General features: G+C 42.7%; 1 protein-coding gene across 13 annotated transcripts in view; it reads left to right on the top strand.

Moving 5' to 3' along the window:
• ATP10B (ATPase phospholipid transporting 10B (putative)) overlaps nucleotides 1-20,694 on the top strand; it is a 220,287-nt gene that overhangs the window by 188,452 nt on the left and 11,141 nt on the right. For all 13 annotated transcript variants that reach the window (XM_017833909.1, XM_017833907.1, XM_017833912.1 and 10 more), the window contains 11 exons: nucleotides 617-702; nucleotides 3,319-3,425; nucleotides 6,987-7,118; nucleotides 9,183-9,310; nucleotides 10,437-10,689; nucleotides 11,677-11,912; nucleotides 14,729-14,908; nucleotides 15,777-16,359; nucleotides 16,880-16,974; nucleotides 17,656-17,782; nucleotides 19,280-19,464. In XM_017833909.1, coding sequence (XP_017689398.1) covers nucleotides 617-702; nucleotides 3,319-3,425; nucleotides 6,987-7,118; nucleotides 9,183-9,310; nucleotides 10,437-10,689; nucleotides 11,677-11,912; nucleotides 14,729-14,908; nucleotides 15,777-16,359; nucleotides 16,880-16,974; nucleotides 17,656-17,782; nucleotides 19,280-19,464 — 2,112 coding nt within the window. The remainder of the gene's footprint in view (nucleotides 1-616; nucleotides 703-3,318; nucleotides 3,426-6,986; nucleotides 7,119-9,182; nucleotides 9,311-10,436; nucleotides 10,690-11,676; nucleotides 11,913-14,728; nucleotides 14,909-15,776; nucleotides 16,360-16,879; nucleotides 16,975-17,655; nucleotides 17,783-19,279; nucleotides 19,465-20,694) is intronic.

Here is a 20,694-nt window from a genome sequence, read left to right as displayed (position 1 = left end):
AGTAATATAACTCTTCTAACATATTCAAAAAATTCATCTGAGCTTACTCTTCCACAAATAATCTGAATTGTTTCATAGAATCTTAGAATCCCGGAATGATTTGGGTGGGGAGAGACCATAAGGATACTCCAGTCCCACCCCCTGCCATGGGCAGGAACACCTTCCACCAGCCCAGGTTGCTCCAAGCCCCGTCCAGCCTGGCCTTGGACACTTCCAGGGATCCAGGGGCAGCCACAGCTTCTCTGGGCACCCTGTGCCAGGGCCTCACCACCCTCACAGGGAAGGATTTCTTTATATGTAATCTAAATCTACTGTCTTTGTTCTATTCAGTTTAAATGAAGACAGATGTTTTCACTAATTGGCATCTGTGATGTCTTGTCCAATACACAGAATTTTCTTCATTTAATTTAACCAGTTGTTAGTTCAAGAGAGGAAAATCTTGGGTCTTTCCTCAGCCCCTCTGAAGCTCTGCTTCAGGCTGAATGAGCTACACTGACTCTGTCTCTCCCAGGGAACTGCTCCAGCCTTGAGGATCTAAATTAGGCTTCTCTTGGTCTCTGACTTTTCAAGTATTCATTGCATTTGACACTAACTATCAGTGCATTTTCTCTTGCAGAATGCTTTGTTTGAACCCGAATTTTTCCAAAGCACCATCACCTGTGAGATGCCAAACAATGACCTCAATAAGTTCCAAGGTTACATGTAAGTGTTTATCATCAGTAAATGCATTTTGTATCTGAACTTCAGTATTTCTCTTGGAGGAACTGGATGGAAGGAAGTATTTTGGGGATATTGATGGTTGTCACTATTACCCATTCCTGGATTAAGAAGTCAATATAAAACATGGACTGGACTCCTTTTCTAAGGGGAGGCAGAACCAAGGCTTGGCACTGAGTTTGTGGTTGTTCCATACAAGCTGTTCTCACAAGGCTTCAACTCTCTTCAAAAGTTAGACATAAGCTCATTTAAATTTCACCTAGTGGTTAGACTAGGCTAGATTTTAGATATAAATCCCTCCTAATGTTTAAAGGTACCCAGCTTCATGGCTATAGTTTCTTCATCTTTACAGCCCCAGGGACAAGGTGTCCAAGAACTAACAAGCAATCCAGATTTTCTTCTTATTAGAAAGTTAGAAAAAGCAAACAAGCAAATTCCTATTGAACCAATGTATTAGATTGGGGTGAAAATGTGCTTTTTTTTAGTGTTTCTTCATTGAATAATTCTGGCACAGGCATAACAAGGAAATCTATACCAGCAAATTCAGCAGACTAAAGCCCTTCCGTGGACTGTAAGGACGTGGCTCATGTCCTAAAACTCTCTCACCCTCCAACACAGGGCAGCTGTTTCCCAAGGTGCTCTTCAGAGGTCTCAGTCCATGCTGATTCCCACACCAATGTCCTACTGTCCCAGACCAAATCCCTGCCCTGTGTTATGCAAACCATTTAACTGCCTGACTGTGCCACATCCCACCCACAGCCCGGGTTTAAGTGTTCCTGTAGCTGAACTGGAGTTCCTGTCCCTGCAGGGCAGCAGGAGAGCTGCAGCTGGAGCAGCAGCAAAGGGCCAGATCAGCCCCGGTGACCCCGAGGGGTGTCCCCCATCAGCACTGACCCTGTTTGCTCTGGGTTGGGGTCCCTGCCCTGTGAGGGTGGTGCCTCCCCCAGCAGTGCCATTTCTTCTCTCCTGCAATATCTCCTCAGGCACAGAGGTCAGGTTTCTATTGATTGCTGGCTCTGCTTGCTGGCTTTGGGACTGCTGGGTTTAATCTAAATTGAAGCAATCCTTCCAATTAGCCTGAGTAATACAGCCCAGGAGCACTGAGATTATAGAAATGTGGGGGATGTGTCACAGGAAAACACACACAAATACACACCCTTAGGACACAGGACTGGCTTCAAAATCTTCAACTCTACTGAAAGTCTGTAACAGAAATCTCTTTGGTAAATGCCTATTATCTCACCTGCTTGCTGGAATGTGGAATTAGCTGCCTTTCTCTCCCTGCTTCAGGGGCAGATGAAAGAAGTTACCAGGGAAAATTACTTGCTAAGAGTTAGTGGAGTTTCCATCTTCGGTCTGCTGAGATTTGAGCTATTTTGTAAACACAAATTACTTGGAACAGGTTACCTTTTTCTCCAAGAACCCTTAATAAATTATTGAGGCTCTATTGCCTTGCTATAAAATAGCAGCAGTACTGCCTTTGCTAAAATGATACTAAAGAACTCAGTGCCATCCACCTGACACACCTGACCACAGCACATTCTGTTCAGGGAGGTGCAAGAAGCCTTCTATTAAATGAGTTCACCAAGGCTGAATGTAGATTCCAAGAAAAACAGATTTCTGGCATAAATTTTTACAATTCTAGCAGGTGTGGGCTGTTGGCAGCTACACCTTTTCCCTTGTCTGGTGTAAGTAATGTAACCCTGTGCAGCTGCACTTGGACATGGGGCTGGACTGAGCCTGAGATGGCACCCAGCTGTGCCCCCATCTGAGGGACACTGCTGTTTGCTGGTGAAGGCAGTGCCAGACATCAAACACAAAGTAGAGAAAGATGCATATTCTTGGAAAAAAATAATCTTTTCTGACCCTGATGTTTACATAACAAGATGGAGTGTCTGCAGTAAAAATCTCAGCCTTGGTAAAGAACTCAGGAGGAAGCTACCAGAGTGTCCAATAAAAGCTGGACAGAGGTTCATTTTCAGAGGCACATCACACACTGCCTCCCTGCTGGAGCACTGACCTGGTGCTTTCATCAGCTGGTGCTGTGGGCAGAAGGATCTGGGGTGTGAGAGAACACCTTTAGCCAGATGACAAGTCTTGCATCCAGGGTGAGACTGAGGGAGAGATCTCAGCCTGGAGACTGCTCAGGTGACCTGAGGGTCACAGACATGGGAAGCCCTTTGGTGGCTGACACAGAGACAGAGGCTCTTGCAAGGTGTGGGTGTATTTGTCTGAGCCACGACCTGCAGGCAGACCCTGCTCAGCTTTCCAAAAGAACTGTGTCTGTGAGAAGTCACATAATGTGTCTGGGTTTAATTCATGAGATACTGAATCTGCCTGATGAGGCACCAAGGGAAAGCCAAACTTGCTGTGTGTTGATCTCATCACACACACACCCCATGCAAGTGGTCTTTAAAGACAGATTTGTTCTTCCCTTGACTTCTTGCTGGAGTCTTCACTGAAGTTGAGTGAAATAAAAGCAAAATGGGGCCTTCAAATTTACTTGATTTCAACTTATAACAGACAAGCACACAAAAATTTTGTTTAACCCTTTATTAGAAGAGAAAAAGGAATTGCTTCATTTGATATTCTTTCTTCTAGGGAGCAGCCAAATGATGAACGGGTTGGTTTTAACATTGAAAGCCTCTTGCTCCGTGGATGTACAATCAGAAATACTGAGGTTGCAGTGGGAATTGTTATATATGCAGGTAAGATATACTTTCTATTCAGGTAAACTGAGAATTATGCTGTAAATATCCCTAAAGAAATAAGTATAATCTAATATTGCACCATAACTCAACATTTTGTTTTAAAAACTGGGAGTGCAGAAGAAAATTACATAACTTTTTTTTTAGGGTGTTACTCATCCATCTCCAAAGCCAGCAAGTCTTGCACTGGGTCTCTGGCAAGTGCCAGTGTCTTTGTGCATGTCAAATATCTTGCAAAAATATCCAGACAAGTAAAGAATTGCTGAGGTGAGTTTAACCCTCAGCTCTGCAGTTCTGGCTGTAACACTAATTCCATCTGTCATAAAACCTACCCAGCTGCCCTGAGGGAGGTCTCACTGGCTCCTCAGGGTGGAAACTGGTGCAGCTGAAGATCTACTCAGAAAAAAACAAAAAGGGACTTTCATCTGTGAGTGTCATCCATCCATTTGATCTGTGGCAGTGCCAGCACACAGGAGGCAGCAGCTGGAGGTGACAGGGAGGCAGCAGCAGCACAGGTTTGTGCTGACACAGACACAGGGTGTCCATGCAACCATGAATTCCTGCAGCACAGACCTGGACCAAGACAATGCCAGTGCCCAGATCAAGGGCAGCAGTGCCAGGGTCAGCAGGGGGTCATTTCATCTGTTCCTCAGCATCTTTTACCTCTGGAGTGTCACCACTGCTGGGACTCAGGGAGCATGATTTATCATTGGCTTTGCCAGCTGTGCCCTCTTCTGCTCCAGACAAGGGGTATCAGCCATCCTCTTCTTTGTAGGTTAAGCAGAAGTCACTTCAAACACAACAATTAATCCCATGGGCTAATTTGATCTTTCCAGTAGAGTTATATCACTTGTTTCATGTCTAATCAGCAGCGAGGGTTTCAAGGCTGAGCCACCTGAGAGAAAATAGAAGTCACCAACTTTGCAGGAGTCATTTAGGTTGGATTAATCTCCAATCCACAGAACAGTTTACCTGACAACTGTTTATTTCAGTACTGCAGAACTGGGATCTAAATGTCTGTAGCTCCCCTATGTTTCCAAGGTAGCTGTGTCTTTGTGGGCCTTTCATTGTTCTCTGAACAGCACATGTGAGGGTGGTGCCTGCCAGGGAGAGGAGGAAAGCCAGAGCCGAGCTCAGCCCTCATTTTTTTGGACGTAACCACTACGTAACAACCTCAGTAGGGATCATTCCCTATAGAATTGGAGTAACTTGTCACCTCTTCTCCTGTTGCAATTCCTATTTTTCTGGGAGTTAAGATCTCCCATTATGTTCCTTTGACCACCAGCACAGATCCTCATGTGGATCTCTGTTTATGCTGCTTAAGCTGCTGGTAGCAAAGGCTGGAGTTCTAAAGGTGTTCTCACGACATGGTGGCTTTGGTCTGAGTGAGTGTTCAATTCAATTCCCAACTGACATCTCATTGTTCATGTCAGCAGAAAAGTTTATTCTTTTTTTCCTAAAATTAGACTGGCTTGAGTCAGTACTAGCTTCATTTCCAGGGTTCTTTGACATTGATTATACTCTGGCTTTTAATCATGGTCTGTGACCTTTTCTGAACAGTCAAGATCAGTCACATTATAAGAGGGCACATTTTCCATTTTTATAACTCTATTACTCCTCAAACTTTCTGATGGAAGCCTTTGTGAAGAGCACAACCATCACTTAGTGCAATTGCTTGGCCTGTGCACTTCTCATCTGACCCCAGGAGGGTTACACTCCTCGTGGCCACCCAAATGGTTCTACACAAAGCAGCAGCACTAAAGCACAAAAACCTCATCACAGAGTGACAGCCAATGTGGTTTTCTCATTGTGATGGGGACAGCAGCAAGAATTACAGGCTTTTCACATAATAAAGTACCAGAAAGAAGTTTTAGTGAGCCCATCAGCATCTAGAAACAGAGAGACAAGGTTTTAGGAGGGTGGTAGGTGAGGGGCTGTGTTGCACAGCAAAGGAAACTGTGAGGGTTAAGAGGAGAACAAAGTAATTTATTCCTTATATTTCTGATTGTCTGTCCCTTGCAAGGTGATATCTGTGCTACAGCTTCTCCTGATGGTCAGCTGAAGTGCAAAGGAATGGTAGCACTGATATTTGGAAAGAAAGCCCTTCACATTTTCTTTGTGAAATAAATCCATCAACATTTCCTTAAGTATTTTCTGGGAGGGATTTGAGGGTTTTGGCTTGTTTTCTTTTCAGCACAAAACATTCCATTAAGCCTGACATGACAGAGAAGTGAGGCACGAGGTTCACACAGCTCTGGAGGAACAGGAGTGCAAGGGCAGTGCCTTCCTCTTCTGTGCAGCTCAGTGGTTGGAGCATTTGCTCACAGAAGGGCAGACCTGGGCTTTGGTCTCAGTTCTGCCTGTCTGGGAGTGAACACTCCCCTCCTGCTGCCCCAGGAACACTGGGAACAGTGGCCTGGGAACACTGGGAACAGTGTCCACATGAGCTGCGCAGGAAGGAGCAGGGGCAGCAAGGACTGGGCCCACCAACAGGCTCCAGGCTGTGTAAATAATTACAGACTCACTGGAACAGCAGGGCAGGAGCCCCAGCTCTTGGGTGAATGTCCTGAACATAAGGCTGGAGACTCATTTTCTCTCCTGCTCTCTGCCTTAATTAATAACCATTGATGTAAAGCTGGACTGAATCCAGCAGGTGTGATGGAATTGCACCTGACCCCCAGCTTTGGGTTTAAATCGCTTCCCCAGAGACAGCTGAAGGGCAGCTTGGAAAACAGCCCCTCTCACACACACCATGCACATACACATGACAACTAAATACAGGTCTGAGGGGTCTGTATTTTCAAGGAAAAAGACTGTAGGAATAAACATAAAAGATACCATTTAATATAGCAACAGATGGTGTCCAGACATCCCAATTGTGGAGCCACAGTTTAGATAATATTAATGGAATTGAAAAAAGCAATTTTGACTTCTTTACTTCTTACAGCACTCCTCTTTTTCCATTACAAATAAACCAGCTCAATTCTAATTCACTAAGTTTAAGGGATGGGGGTTTTTTAATTTCTCATCCTACTGTTTTGTTAGCACTTTACAACCACATAGTGAAAAGCTAAATAACATTAGTGTCTTTCACTGCTTGTTGAATTTTATTTAAGTTAATATGTGAAATGTGTCTAGTGGCTTTTAAATAGCTGCAGCAAAATTCTCAAATTTAGGTTTCAGGAATCTGTATAGCACCTAAGCAATTTGTTTGTAAAATACAAAAACATAATATTATTGTTCATTTTCCTTTTATTCTTATGGAGATTTGGCTTTTGAATTGTGATCCTAATAAATCTGCTCTCATTGGGAGAGCAAAATGTACATGACAGCTGAAATCTGCAGTGTAATGGAGGCCCTTTGTCTCTGATATACTCTCTGGATTTAGTCTCTGATACACTCAGGCAAATGGGAAGAGGGGCAATAAAAGTTCTGAGTGAAACTGGAGTCGGATTAACATTAGTGATCCTGCTCTCATTCTGGGAGAGAAATACTTTAAAAAAAGCAAACCAAACTCCAGAATGTTCCCCAAACCTGCTGACCCTGCTCTGTGTTTTGAAGGGCACGAGACCAAGGCCATGTTGAACAACAACGGCCCCCGGTACAAGCGCAGCCGCATCGAGCGCAGGATGAACGTGGACATTTTCCTGTGTGTGGGACTCCTGTTTGTGATGTGCCTCATTGGAGCTGTAGGTAGGAAGCACTGAGAAAAATCCTCTTCTGTTTCATTGCTTTTTTCTAAGTGGTGTTAAAATTGCTCTTACAGACACGAGTGGGATCTAGAGCTGAACGCTCCTGAGGGCTTTGGGTGTCTTGGTCTGTCCAACAGATGAGTTAAAATGACAAATTTGAGCAGGCTGTGAGATGGAATCATTGTTTAGGTAGGAATAGCCTGTACTTTTCTGGGGTCCTTGCAGGTGAGCACATGTGAACACAGTAATCAGGGTTAGCTGACTGGAGTTTGCTGGATTGCTAATCTCAAAAACATCTTCCTTACCTGCTTCCTTCCAGCTCTGGTTGCAACCTGTCTCAGGCAGGCCAGAATTAATAGGATCTCATCATTCTGAGGGAAGGACCAGATTTTAAATCCACTGTCTTTTGAATGGGTCACTGCTTTAAGGAGATAACAGGGGCTCCCATGAGCCCCTTTTCTTTTTAATGGATTTTGTCTCGGTGACAACTCGCTTAGTGCTGCTGCTCTGATTTAGTGACAAAGTCAAATCATGTGGTTCTGCCAAGTTTTCCTGCACCTGCCCTGGAGGTATGTGATGGGACACACAGCCAGTGCTCAGTGTAATACCACTGAAAGTAGGAGCCATCCAAAGCAGATGAACAATTGAATTGACTTAATCGCTTCTTTAATTTTACTGCTTCATGTCGCAGTGGGCTTTTTCGGCACTGAAATGGGATTTCAGCTTGACAACTGAGCTCTGTGTGAGGGAGAGAGAGACTTTATTTTCCTTGTTCCCTGGCTGCTGTCATGTAGATTTAGAGACTTGCCTTTGTCTGTTGTGTAGGGGCCCTTGAGTAATGAAGTCCTTCAATTTAAGGTTTGAAGTAGTCTCAGATGAAAAAATCAGCTAATCTGCTTGGGTTAAAAAAAAAAAAAAAGAAACAAAATGTTGTTAGTCTAAGTGAAACATGTGAAACAGTACCAACCCCATTAGCTTTCATCCATCCAAAATGTCCTGATGCTCCACCATGAGTTCTTGCTGTGCATCCTTGTCTGAACGTGGGGTTCCAGGCAGAAATTTCCCTGGGGGGTCAGGTACCAGGATTTCTTGCACACAGTGATAAATTGGGGTAAGAAGTGGCTTGTAGAGCAGAGTTGTCCTTGCTCAGATGTGACTCTGGTCTCTAGCAGCCAGAAAGCATTGCTGCAATAATCTGAATATCTTTGGCAGCATTTCAGTAGGCAGATACTGCAAAACAACTGCTTCCTTCTGTGGTGCTAATGGGAGTTTGATCACAGCTGGGTATGTGAAGGGGGCTAACTGAGACTTTTGGCATCTGGAGCAATGATACAAAGAGGGAAACCCAATTGTTTGCCTTGGCTCTGCATTTCTAATTGTGGTATAATTAGTTTCTGATATTGTATATTTAGTAACCTCTTTGAGCAAAGTTTATTTCCATAAGGGCAGGATGAAAAGTGGTAAAGCAATCATGATGGGATGTTGTTGAGTCCTGAAACAGAGGCTTTGTTGTTGTAGCAGATGTCTACTGGTGTTTAAGACACAGTAAGAAGCAGTTTGGGATATGATTTGGTTGAAGGGAATGTAAAAATGAGTTGCCCAGACTGAATTATAGAGGATTGCTCAACTCTAAGACACACTGAAATTGAGAATGGTCGGGAAGGATAAGAAATATTTCAGTTTGTCTCCATAAAGGTTCTAAGGTTTGTTTCAGTCAGAAAGAAGTGTCTCCAGCACTGAGGATTTTTATAGGTAAGAGGTACAGATGGAGCCTCCAGCAGCAAGATGGAGAATAGGAAAGGTCTGTGCAGAGCTGAGAGCCCTGGGGGACTCCTGCTAATGGGAATGCAAATATCCCTGACTGCTTATTTCTCCCCTGGTGTGTGTGCTCCAGAGCTCTGCACGTGCTCTGAGTCCTCCCAAGGTCTGGGCACTGCTCAGGCCTCTTGCCCTGGAAATGTTCTCTCTGTGCAGTGACCAGGGCAGTTCCACACCTGCACATCTCAGCAGCTCTGTCCATCCCCTCAGGGCTCAGCCCATTTCAGTCTGTCCCTCGTTCCCACAGGACATGGCATTTGGACTGGAACCTTCTCAGAGCACCCCCCTTACGATGTCCCAGATGAATATGGCAATTTTCTGTCTCCAGCCCTGGCTGGTTTCTACACGTTCCTGACAATGATAATCCTGCTGCAGGTAAAAGACAAAAACCTCTCCGTTACCTCCAAGGAAGAAGCTTTTCAAAATTAAGTATATTCACTAATGAACAATTAATATTAACTAATAGCTGTGCAGTATCTTCTTAATCCTGTTTGAAAAAATTGCTGTATTTCAAACCATCCAAGTGTGAAATAATGTATCTTCCTTTTCTTTATTTTTTGTTTCTAACTGCAGATTTTTCTTTCTTGCTGTTGAAACCCCACAAGGATATAGATAGGAAAGGCATGTATTTTATCTTTCACTCCAGAATCTCTAGCAGATGCAATAAAGAGGATGTTTACATCCAAATGTCAGATTTTTATTTTTTTTTGCCTATATACAGAATTCAAAAATAATAATTCCACTTAACATCTCAGGAAAACAGTGAAACAAAAATTGTCATTTTTGCCAGTGGGAAATAATAACTAGTTATGGTTCAGCTGGTCTAGGAAGGAAGCTAAATTAGAAGTAGGATACTTGTATATCTGAGTCTGATTAAGCCTAATTGGGGGAGAACATTTTGTTGGTTGAGGGAAAAAAACCACATTTACTTTTCAGATTTCTTTATGTCACTGCTGAGATTTAAGTGGACAGAATTTCTTTAATACAAGTGAAATGTGAAAATAACTTTCAGAGCTGCTCAGAGATTCCTTGGGGGATTATTTTTCATTACTGAAAGAGAATATCTGTGCATCTTAAGAATTTATTATTATTTCAAGGCAAGGAAGCTCATGGGTGGGAAGCGTGTACCAAGTAATGGTTTGTGAAACTTTTCTACCCTCAGTCTGAGCTGGTGCAACCCTTCAGAGCTTCAGAAGGGTAAGGGCAAGCACAGTCCTATGTCCAGAAAACCTGTTTTGTGAGGGCATCCTCTGAGAGACACAGCTTAGAATTTGGTATTACAGGAATTCTGTCTTAAATTTGCCACTTATTGTCTCTGTTTATCCATTGCTATTTTGTGCAGGATGTTTTTCCCCCTGAACTGTTATTCATCTGTGCTACACTATGTCTCTAGGAAGAACTGTTTCTCTGGGAATCATTAGTGTGCCTGTGCCAGGACATTGCTGACAGAAAGCAGTAAGACTTGTCTCACCCCTTACTGAGAATTTCAACTCTCTTTCAGACTTTAATCCCCATTTCTCTCTATATGTCAATTGAGTTGGTTAAATTGGGCCAAGTCTTCTTAATTCACAACGACATTGACCTGTATGATGAAGCAGCAGATTTGCCCATCCAGTGCCGTGCCCTAAATATTACTGAAGATCTTGGACAAATCCAGTATATCTTCTCAGACAAAACTGGGACACTAACAGAAAACAAAATGGTATTTCGACGCTGTACTGTTGATGGAATTGAGTTTTCTCATCAAGAAAATGGTGAGAGATGCCTTTTTATTCTAGCTTTTTTTTCTCTGAGCAATTAAATGCTATTAATTTAAATATTAATACTTAAACCTACTGAGCCTTCTGATTGAACATAGAGCTTTGTGCATTTGTCTCAGTTTTGTGAGGGACTCCTGTTGCAGAGATTCACGAGAGTCAAGGTGTTTTAAACGATTCAGAAGTCAGATGGGAAAGGTTTTCCACCTCAGGCTCTGCCCTGCATTCAGTACCCACTTGAGCATGCAAAGAGGACATTTCCTCTTTCATTTCTGGATGAACACCAGTCAGCCTTTGATAAGCTCCCAAACTGATAGTAATTAAGCTCAGTGGGTCCAGCAGTAATTAGCACACTGTGTGTGACAGGGAGGGCAAGCCCTGGTGGGCCCTGCCCACTGTCCCTGTCCAAGGGCTCTTGGCACTCGGGGCTCCCAGTCACTCAGGCCCCTCCTTGGTCACCACTTTCTTGCTCCACACAGTGGAAAGGACTTTATTAGGCTGGCAGGCAGCTGCCAAAAAAGATGTTTGTGTTCTGTGACTGAAAACATTAGCAAATTTTTCAACTACCATATTTCACTCTCCTGGTCCAGTCAACTGCAAACTGCAGCTGAAGAGACCAAGCATTAGCAGAAGTCCATAAAAGTGACAGATTGCTTTGGAAACACACTTTTGCTTTCTTGCAATAATAAACAGTGGGAGTTGCCAGAAACTGCAGTGGACAGTGAGGTTTTCCTGGTGCTGGCTTTGGAGATGTTTTTGCTTTGGTTTAGTTTGTTTCAGTTTTTTTAACTGATCCAGGAATTCCTCCCAAGCAATGCAAAAAAAAAAAAAAAACCAAACTCAAAACCAAAGCAAACAAACAAAAACCTCCAAAACCAAACAAACCCACAAACAAGCAAACAAACCATAAAATAAAAACAAGCAAAACTAACAAACCAACCAAAAAACAGAAGAAGAGGTGAGCTTTCATTTTGTCTTTTCCAGCCAAGCGCCTGGAAACCCACAAAGAGCTGGATTTGGATGATGAGGACTTTACAAAACTTCAGCACTTCACTCTCCCTCCCCCGAACCTCGGGAGAGCAGCCTGTGCCCAGCAGAGCCCCCCCGGGGCCCTGCGGCGCTGCCAGAGCGCCCGCGCGCGGGTCCAGGGGCACGCCAGGAGCAGGTCCCTGGGCAGGAGGGACAGCAGCCAGTCCCAGGTGGCCTTCAGCAGCACCATCGTGAGTACCAGGCTGGGCCACCCAGCCCAGCCACCCTTCCAGCCCCCTTTGGCATGGGGAGCCAGCAGGGAGACGGGGAAAATCCTCCCTGCTGGAGCTATGAGAGGGAAGGAGGAGCCGAAGCTTTGGAGGGTGCAGAGTGCAGTCAGGGGGAAGCAGACTCTGCTGGACCTTAGATCTGAAACTTCCCAAGGTCTAACACAACCTAATTAAAGTCAGACTGAATTATTATTCCTCTTGGAAGGTTTTTTAACAGGCATCTCAGACAAGGCTTTTGTGAACAGTAAGAGGTCACACACTTTCAAAATTAGAATTCCAATTAAAATTGAAGGCCTGGAAAACCCTTCCAAATCTTGATTTTTAAAAAAAAAAAGTCTAATAAATACAAAATTCTCAGAGCTTCGTTTTCTGCAGTTGTTGTTCATTATAAGATCCTACTTACCTTACTCAATTCCTCCGTCATATAGTAGATATCAGCCAGAACTCTTCCTGTTCTTGGAATATGGGAGTTGCTGTCCCAGGATTTTCCAGCCCAATCCTCATGAGATGTTAAGAACATCTCCATGGATTCTTGAGAACCCATGACTTGTGACTTTTGAGAACTTCTTAGAGGTCATGACTTTTGAAGTTTGATAAAGAAATTTCTTGCCAGTATATTTCCCAATTAGATTTTTTACTGACAGACCTCTTCACTTTCTTCTATAAATAAACCTTTTTTTTCCACTGTAAAAGCAATATCTGAGGAAATGGTATCAAATATCTCTTTTGCAGAGGAAGATTAAGTTGCTGCCATGGACTCATAGGTGTCACTCTATCTGGATAAATCGTTTGACCCCTATGACAAATCTGAAGATGTAGTAAAAAAGGAGCCAATTAAATACTGCCCAGGGGCTGTCCTGTATGTTGATGTCCTTTAAATTACACATAGGAGCATCCTTCTTTACCTGCCATGCCAATCCCCTATTAATAAAATGGGGATAATAAATTTCTCTGTGTCTCTTTGGTTCCTGCCCTTTGGAACTTATATCTCCTTGTCTGATGCATTTGTACTTTGCTCCAAATTTGGAGCATCCTGAGAATTCCAGATATTCAGAGAGTTTTGTGGGCCTGTGTGGATGTCACCAGTCAGAGACTCTGAAGAAAAATCCATCTTTGAACAATGGAACAAGACAGAGAATTAACATTTACTCTCTCTACCTTAAGGGGTTCTTATGAACTAAGACAATGACAGCACATTTCCTTCTAGGTTTAATAGTTCCAATAAGTAGTGCCTTGCTATTAGAAATGTTTCATGAAGATTTCCATGGGCCTATTGTCATCAGGTTTTAATGCCACCAAGTAGAAAAAATGCTATCAAGTTAATGAGGAAATTTTAAAAACTGAATGGCACCAGCCATCTTATAGCATCAACATCTTCACTAACAAAATTGCTAACATAGAAAAGGTGGTAAATTTAATTGATCATCATCATTAGTGCTGTCTTATTTTGCTTTCTTTTTTGTTTGCTTAGAGTTTTTTATATATTTTCAGGCTGGAAATTCAGGTCAGCCTTGCTTTCATTGAATATGAAAAAAAAAAAAGAGAAAAATTCTTCTGATAAATATTGACATGTTTAAATTATTATTATTATCAGTCTCTGATTCCTTTTAAGAGATCTGAGAAGACAACTAAAAAATCAGGCTTATCCTTAGCACATATTAGTTTGCTAGAGAAAGGACTGCAAACATTTTCTTGCGTGTGAAACAAAAAACCTGAAAACACTGAGCCAGAAGAACCAGAGCCTTCCACAGCAGGGAAAGTGCAAACCTTGTTCCAGCTTTGGATTTCAGCTGAGCTGCAAAATGAGCAGTGGATTTCCTTGCAATTATTAGGATTATTCAAGAAGCACTCCTCACTGCAGCAAACAGGAGTTCCAGTGCAGCACATCCAGTGGGCTGGGGGACTTTGCTGGAATTTTACAGAACTGGGGAAAACTGTGCCAGACTGAACGAGGAGAGGGGAAGAGCTGGGATGAACTAGAAAGCAGCTCAGTAATTTGGCAGTTCCTCAAAGAAGACATCCAAAACTGTTGGCTCACAGGAAGTTGTCTTTTAAATTTGGAAGTCCTTGTTAAATATGGCCCTGAATTAAATCCAAACCAGATTCTGCTAACATGAAATTTCCATTAAAAGTAATACTCCCATAGCCCTTCACCAAATTAAATTGTAGATAAGTGACACTCTTAAGTAGTTTGGCTTGCAAAATTAGGTCTTATTAGAAAGAGAGTGGTAGTAAAATTACAGAAACATTTCAGGAACAAGTATGTATTTATTTATTTATTGTAAGAATTGAGGAAGAACAGTTTGAGGCAGCTTCTCTTTCTGGGTGCAAAATGAAATTGCTCTGGAAACAAAAAGTGATGCTGCTGTAACTAATCCACAAGCACAAAATATTCTCTTTTGAAATAATGATCAGCTTCCACACTGAAATGGAAGATCCCAAGTATACTTCCATCTGGAATGCCCTTTAATTGAGGAGTCAGCAGTTTCAAAGTTGGGGGATACAGTATAGATTATTCTTGATTTTTAGTAAATCTCAAAAAAAAAAAGTTCTGAAATCCTCTTCTATTTCAAGATGCATTTCCTTCTAATTTTCTAGCTATGCAGCTTTTAGAAATATATCTTTTTTTTTCCCTAGAAGTAAAGTACAAAAGGCATTTACCTTACATAATTCTAGGTGTAAATTCAATAAGAGGCAAGAAGTCTATCGAGTTGCTAATTGTTCCTTGAGGCCAAGGGGAAGTGGGAATAATCCTCACTAAGTAATTTCTCTTGCAGGAGAAGGATGTGACTCCTGACAGCAGGCTGCTGAGGAGGGTGAGAGAAGCTGCACTCCAGACTGAAAGCCTTTCTCCTTTTATTCCTACGAGAACTTCCACAGCCTTTGCTGACTTTTTTCTTGCCCTTGCCATCTGCAACACAGTGCTGGTGTCCACAGCCACCGAGCCAAGGCAACGGGTAATCTGACTTCAAGTACATGAGGAAAATTGATTATGCTCCCATTTAACAACATGGAGCAGTGTTCAGTGAAAGCTGAAATGGTGAAAAATGGTTTATTTGGGAGCTCTCCTCTCGTTCCTTCACCGTTTTTTCCCTTTTACTGTTTCCCTGCCTTTGTATTCCTCTCTAACAGGGCTTTTTAAGGTTGATGAATAGTTATGTTTACCACAGGATCTGCACTTTTTCCTTTAGATTTTATATTATCTGTGCTATAAGAAGTATATGGAACATACTGGGTTTTCTCTGATCTGCCAGGCCACTGACAGAACTCCAAGGGCTTGATTGCATCTCTGCTTCAGAGGCAGAGACACAAATCACCATCAAATTTGGATGCCACCTCACCTATAACTCCTCTGGTGAATTCTCCCCCCACAGTTAAATAGGTGGTTGGGGAGAAAGTTTCTTTCATAATTATTGTCATTTAGATACAGAAAAATACACTGAAGTTTTGAGAAGTATCTTGTAGTTCACCTCTTGGCCATATTGATCACTATAACTGGTCTACTCTGGCCTCCAGTTGGGAGGCCTGCAGACACACCATCTATAACGCAGCTGATGCCTTTGAGAACACACGCAGGGTCACTCTCGAGGAGAAAAGACAACGCAGAAAGAACCGTGTATTGCAAAATATACCACCTAAGGAGTCTTTCTGCTGTACCTTTTGCAATGGGACATGTCTATCTCGTATTGGCCTCATTAGCCACCAGCGAGCTTGTAACAAATGTGGATAGAGCCTTTCCCAAATCTTCGTTCATGAAGCCCGGCCATGATGATGATGTGGTTCACCTTTATTTATTTTTAACCACAGATTTTCTCATATTTCTAGGTCACGATTCCACCACCAATAAAACCTCCGGGAATCACCCTGGAGAAGATTCATCAGATATTTCAAAGGCTAAAGTTAGCAAGCCTCAGCCAGTCCTTCTCCTCATCCCAGTCCAGCTCTGAGCTGGGTGTGAGTTTCGGTGCGAGGGGCCCCGAGGAGCCTCTCCCTGCCCTGGGCAGTGGTGACAGCAGTGACAGAGGTGACAGAGGTGACAGCGGTGACAGACGTGACAGCGGTGACAGCACAGACATGGGCCCTGCGTCCCTGGAGGAGATGCTCCAGTCTGTGAGCAGCAGTTCTCTGCCCCCGGCCTTGTGCTACGAGGCCGAGAGCCCCGACGAGGCCGCCCTGGTGCACGCGGCCCAGGCCTACAGCTTCAGCCTGGTGTCCCGCACCCCCGAGAGGGTGACAGTCCGCCTGCCCCAGGGCACCCTGCTCACCTTCGACATCCTGCACACCCTGGGCTTCGACTCCGTCAGGAAAAGGATGTCTGTGGTGGTGAGACACCCCCTCACCAAGGAGATTGTTGTCTACACCAAAGGCGCCGACTCGGTCATCATGGACTTGCTGGAGGACTCTGGAGGTAACGGGCCAGGGAGATGTTTCTGTTGTGTCTCCTGCAAAGGGGAATTCAGCTCTCTTTTCTGCATGAAATATTATATCTAGCCATTAGAAGTATAAAGAAAAAAGAATAAGCTTCCTCTAGTGTTATGCTTGCAGATCTGAACGAAGGTATTTATTTAACCTCAATATTGCTTAGAACATGGAACGGGCTAATTAAAATTCCCTGGCAGCGCTAACCCGTGTGGATTGTGTACTCTGCAGTAATACTGTCAGAAGGGCCTGACCGTTGTTTTTCAGCTTGTCAGCAAGATTGCTATAACATTAACAAACAAACAAAAACAAGTAACTTTATCCTAAAGGAAACAAAGATCTTTAGCAAGCCTTCAGCTTCTGCACAGACAACAGTTTTGAGCTTTTAAAGAAATTTCTGTTATACTGGAACCCACTTTTCTCTAAAGCCCACTGTTTTTTAACCTTAGGCCATTAGATCTGAAATGATCTAAATGCTTAAAATACAGAATCTTTTCCTTGTGTTTTAGCTGAGAAGAGAATGAAAAGAATAAAAGAAAAAACACAGAAACACCTGGACCTCTACGCCCGTGATGGACTGAGAACTCTGTGCATAGCTAAAAAGGTGGGAGAGCACCAGCCTAGTGTTGTTTACAGCTTATCTCTCTATGTGTCAATAGATTTACTAGAAAAATGTAATGGTTATAATTCTTTCTGCTTCAGAGAACCAGCCAGACCAACCACTCTTTTTTTCCCCTTTTTCTTCAATGTGACCAGATGATGGATTTTCAGTCAGTCTCAAAACATTTATTTCTGTTTCTCTAATGGTAACTCCAGCTGACCTCCCCTACAATGCTTCCAAGTAAGAAACAAAAAATCTGCAGAGGAGCCAACCTTCTTCTGTTTTGCCTGGCATTCAGCTTTCACAAATCTTGCCCTCAGCCTGGGTTAGTGCACCTCAGTGCCATACTTTCATGCAGAAGGTGTCTATGTGCAACAAATAGGTCACATCCAAGCTCTGGAGAAATGTAGATCAACCTTCAGAAACTGTGTGTTCTGGTTCAGAGTCCCAGCCAAGGGCTGTGTGATCAAGAGCTTCTAGAGGTCGTGTTTTTGAGTCTCAGCTGAAAGCCATTTGTACAAACTACTAGTTCTTGCAGTTTTCTCTTGGAAAAGTTTGTGTTATTTTAAAGATGACACGGTACTTTACCAGCTTGGATAGGAGTTAAGTCTCTGTGATCCTGAATGTTGGCATTCCTCTCTTATTTAAATTTAAAATAAGCTCTGTTTAAATTGTGTTATGCAGGTCTTAAATGAAGATGACTTTCAAAAATGGGCCAATTTTCGTCGGGAGGCAGAAGCTGCCATTGAGAACAGAGAGGAGCTGCTAATGGAGACAGCCCAGCACCTGGAGACCAAACTCACCTTGCTGGGTACTAAAAATAACAATTGTCATTGCGTGAAGCAGCACTGGCTCTCCTGTGATATTCTTGGCAATCAGACAGACAACAGCTTATACTAATTTATATCCAAAAGTCTTCCTCTGAGGTTTGGAAATCTCCAGGCCAGGGAGATACAATCCAATGACAATGTCTACACAAGTTCTTGTGCATTTTGAGCAGCAGTAACTTTGAAAAAGTGCACTGAAACTTTCATGTGCCAGGAGCAAAGAGCACACATATCAGCTGTTACTGTGGCTCAGCTGACATAGCAGATAATGAAACCACCCCTATTCAATCATGTGTCCATGTCCTTAGATAAACCCATAATATGCTATAAATTAACTTCAGTTTTGAGCACAAGTTCCAAGGGAATTTTGGTAATTGAACTGTGTTATAAAAACCAGTAACTTAAACACGGGGGCATTTTGCCAGTGAATTCCTGTTGTTGCATTGGTGAGTTTGCTTTCTGCACTTTGTAGAAAGATGTTTAATGTTAAAATTTACATTCGTTGGCACTTCTGCATCATCCGTCACTGTCTTATCTAACAACACCATTCTGTTAAATTATGAACCACTTCAGTGCTTTCTATTCTATTTTGTTTCCAAACATTTTGTTCTTTATGACTTTGATTTTTGGAGTTGTCTCAGTCTCATTTTTCTGTGAGTACAATTTGCACCCATATTTTGTTATCCTGAATTTCTGTGATTGCAAGCTATTAGCATTATGGCTTCTCATAATCTCTGCAGTGATTTAAAAAATTAGAGTAATAATGGTAAATGCCATAAGCAGAACACATAAGAGGTAATGTAGATCTTGTCAGAATCTGTTACCTTTGCCAACTCCTAAGGCTCTGTGTGCTTTCATACTTTAATTTACAAGAAATGTTCTTTTAGCTTAAATCAATGTCTGTCTTTAATGTACCACAGTTACAGCATCTTCAAACTGACCTCTAGTGGAAGAGACAAGGAGTGTTGTAACTCTCAAAGGGTGATTTACCAACATCATCAGGATGAGCGTTGGCATCTGCTCCTAAGTTTGTGCATTTTCAAAAAGAAAATGTACTGTACTGTTTCTTCTCCTTTGATGGCTGAAGCATCTAACTTGACAATAGGGACAGCATTCATTTAAATACTCAAAGTTCATCTTTTCTGGTTGCTTTGATGGGACTTAATGCAGTACTTTAAAAATGCATATGGTGTGATTCCTCTGCCAGCACATTGTCATTTTGGATTATTAGGAAGAAATGAAATTCATTGTTCTAGCGATGAGAAAAAATGAAGAGCCAGAACTTGACTGCTGACACATTCAGACCTTAATCCAAATGCAGATCTTGTGCCTGTGTGTTTATTTGCTGGACAATACCTTAGCTCAACTCTCGATAAATTCAGGAGCATGACTGGAAATCAAAGAGCTTTCCTTAAACAAGAAAACAGCGATGTGATTTCCAAATAAAGAAAACTGTTTCTCTTCTTTTCCTGTTTGCCCAGGAGCAACAGGGATCGAGGACCGGCTGCAGGATGGAGTTCCTGACACTATCATGGCCCTTCGGGAAGCAGGGATACAGATCTGGGTGTTGACAGGAGACAAGCAGGAAACAGCAGTGAACATTGCATACTCCTGTAAGCTCCTGGACCAGAGGGACACTGTCTTCACCATCAACACCGAAAACAAGGTGGGTAGAGAAGGACAAGATGCACAAGAATTCGCTACAGAATTTGCTATGTTGTCCTTTTTTCGTGTCTTGCAGTTTGGTGCTGCTTTGCTTTAGACCACATTCAGCACAAAAAATTCAGCAAAAACCTCCATAGCATTAGGCCAGCAACTCTGTAGACCACACATAACAGGATGAATTGAAATACAAGACATTTATGTAGAGCTTCATTCAATTAGAATACACTGATTTTTCCAAATGAAAATATTCTTTTTTAAAATTGCCTGAATCACTAGCTATTACCTGAATTACTAGCTTTAGAAAGAAGGTAATATGCAGTTTAAGTGCCTAATTCCTTAATAACATTGATATCTGGATTTTCAGCTTACAATGGAAATTTCAGTGGCAATGATATTTTAACCCTAGTATATCTATTGGAAGACATTTGGAAAGTACTTTGAGTCAGCCAGGAAGAAGTCTACAGGTGTAGATCTAATTAAATTGAGAATTTTCTAGTTGCATGTTCTCCAACAGGATTAGACTTAACCAGAAATTTATTAGTGAACAATTTTATCCAGTATCTTTTTGTGTAAGCAGAATTTCACCTTCTTGAACACCTAAATATAGTTCTGGTGGGTCAGTTAAAAACACAGTCACTTCCTTGGCATTCCATGGTGGTGCACGTCGTGGTTGATGTGCACAGATACTCCCTGAATTTCCATGAGTGACAAGAAGGGCAGGCAGCAGGCAAAGCAAACACTCCAAAATGAGGATAAGCACTTTGAGCTGTCTGTCAGCTCCTGTGACTCACTGACACACCGTGAGCAGTCTGGGGTGCAATCCAGGGCTATTCCTGACACATCTGAACAGAACAAACACAGTCCTGCCTTCCCAAGATGGTGACTGCCATCATGGATGGTGCAAGTCAAAGCCTTTAGAAAAGCCGCTCTGGCTTTTGGTGGTTGTGGAGCAACACAGAAAAACCACACCTTGATTCCAGAGAGCGGAGTGGCCACCACTGTGCAGGGCCTTCACCTCATCCCTCCAGGCAGCTGGGGGGGACAGGTGGCTTTGGAGATGGATTTAGGGGAGAGAGAGGCCAACATTATGATTAAACCAGCTCCATTTGCTAAGGAGAGATCAGCTCTGACTGTTTCTGAACCCAAAAGCAGGGTCCAAGATGTGCCATTGCCCTTTTTGCATTTTCTGGCTGGTGACCTCTTACTTGCCACAGAGCCCTGGAAGCCTCTG

This window comes from Lepidothrix coronata, unplaced genomic scaffold (assembly GCF_001604755.1).
Source record: "Lepidothrix coronata isolate B3197 unplaced genomic scaffold, Lepidothrix_coronata-1.0 Scaffold223, whole genome shotgun sequence".
NCBI lineage: Eukaryota > Metazoa > Chordata > Aves > Passeriformes > Pipridae > Lepidothrix > Lepidothrix coronata.
This window is presented reverse-complemented; position numbering and strand designations above follow the sequence as displayed.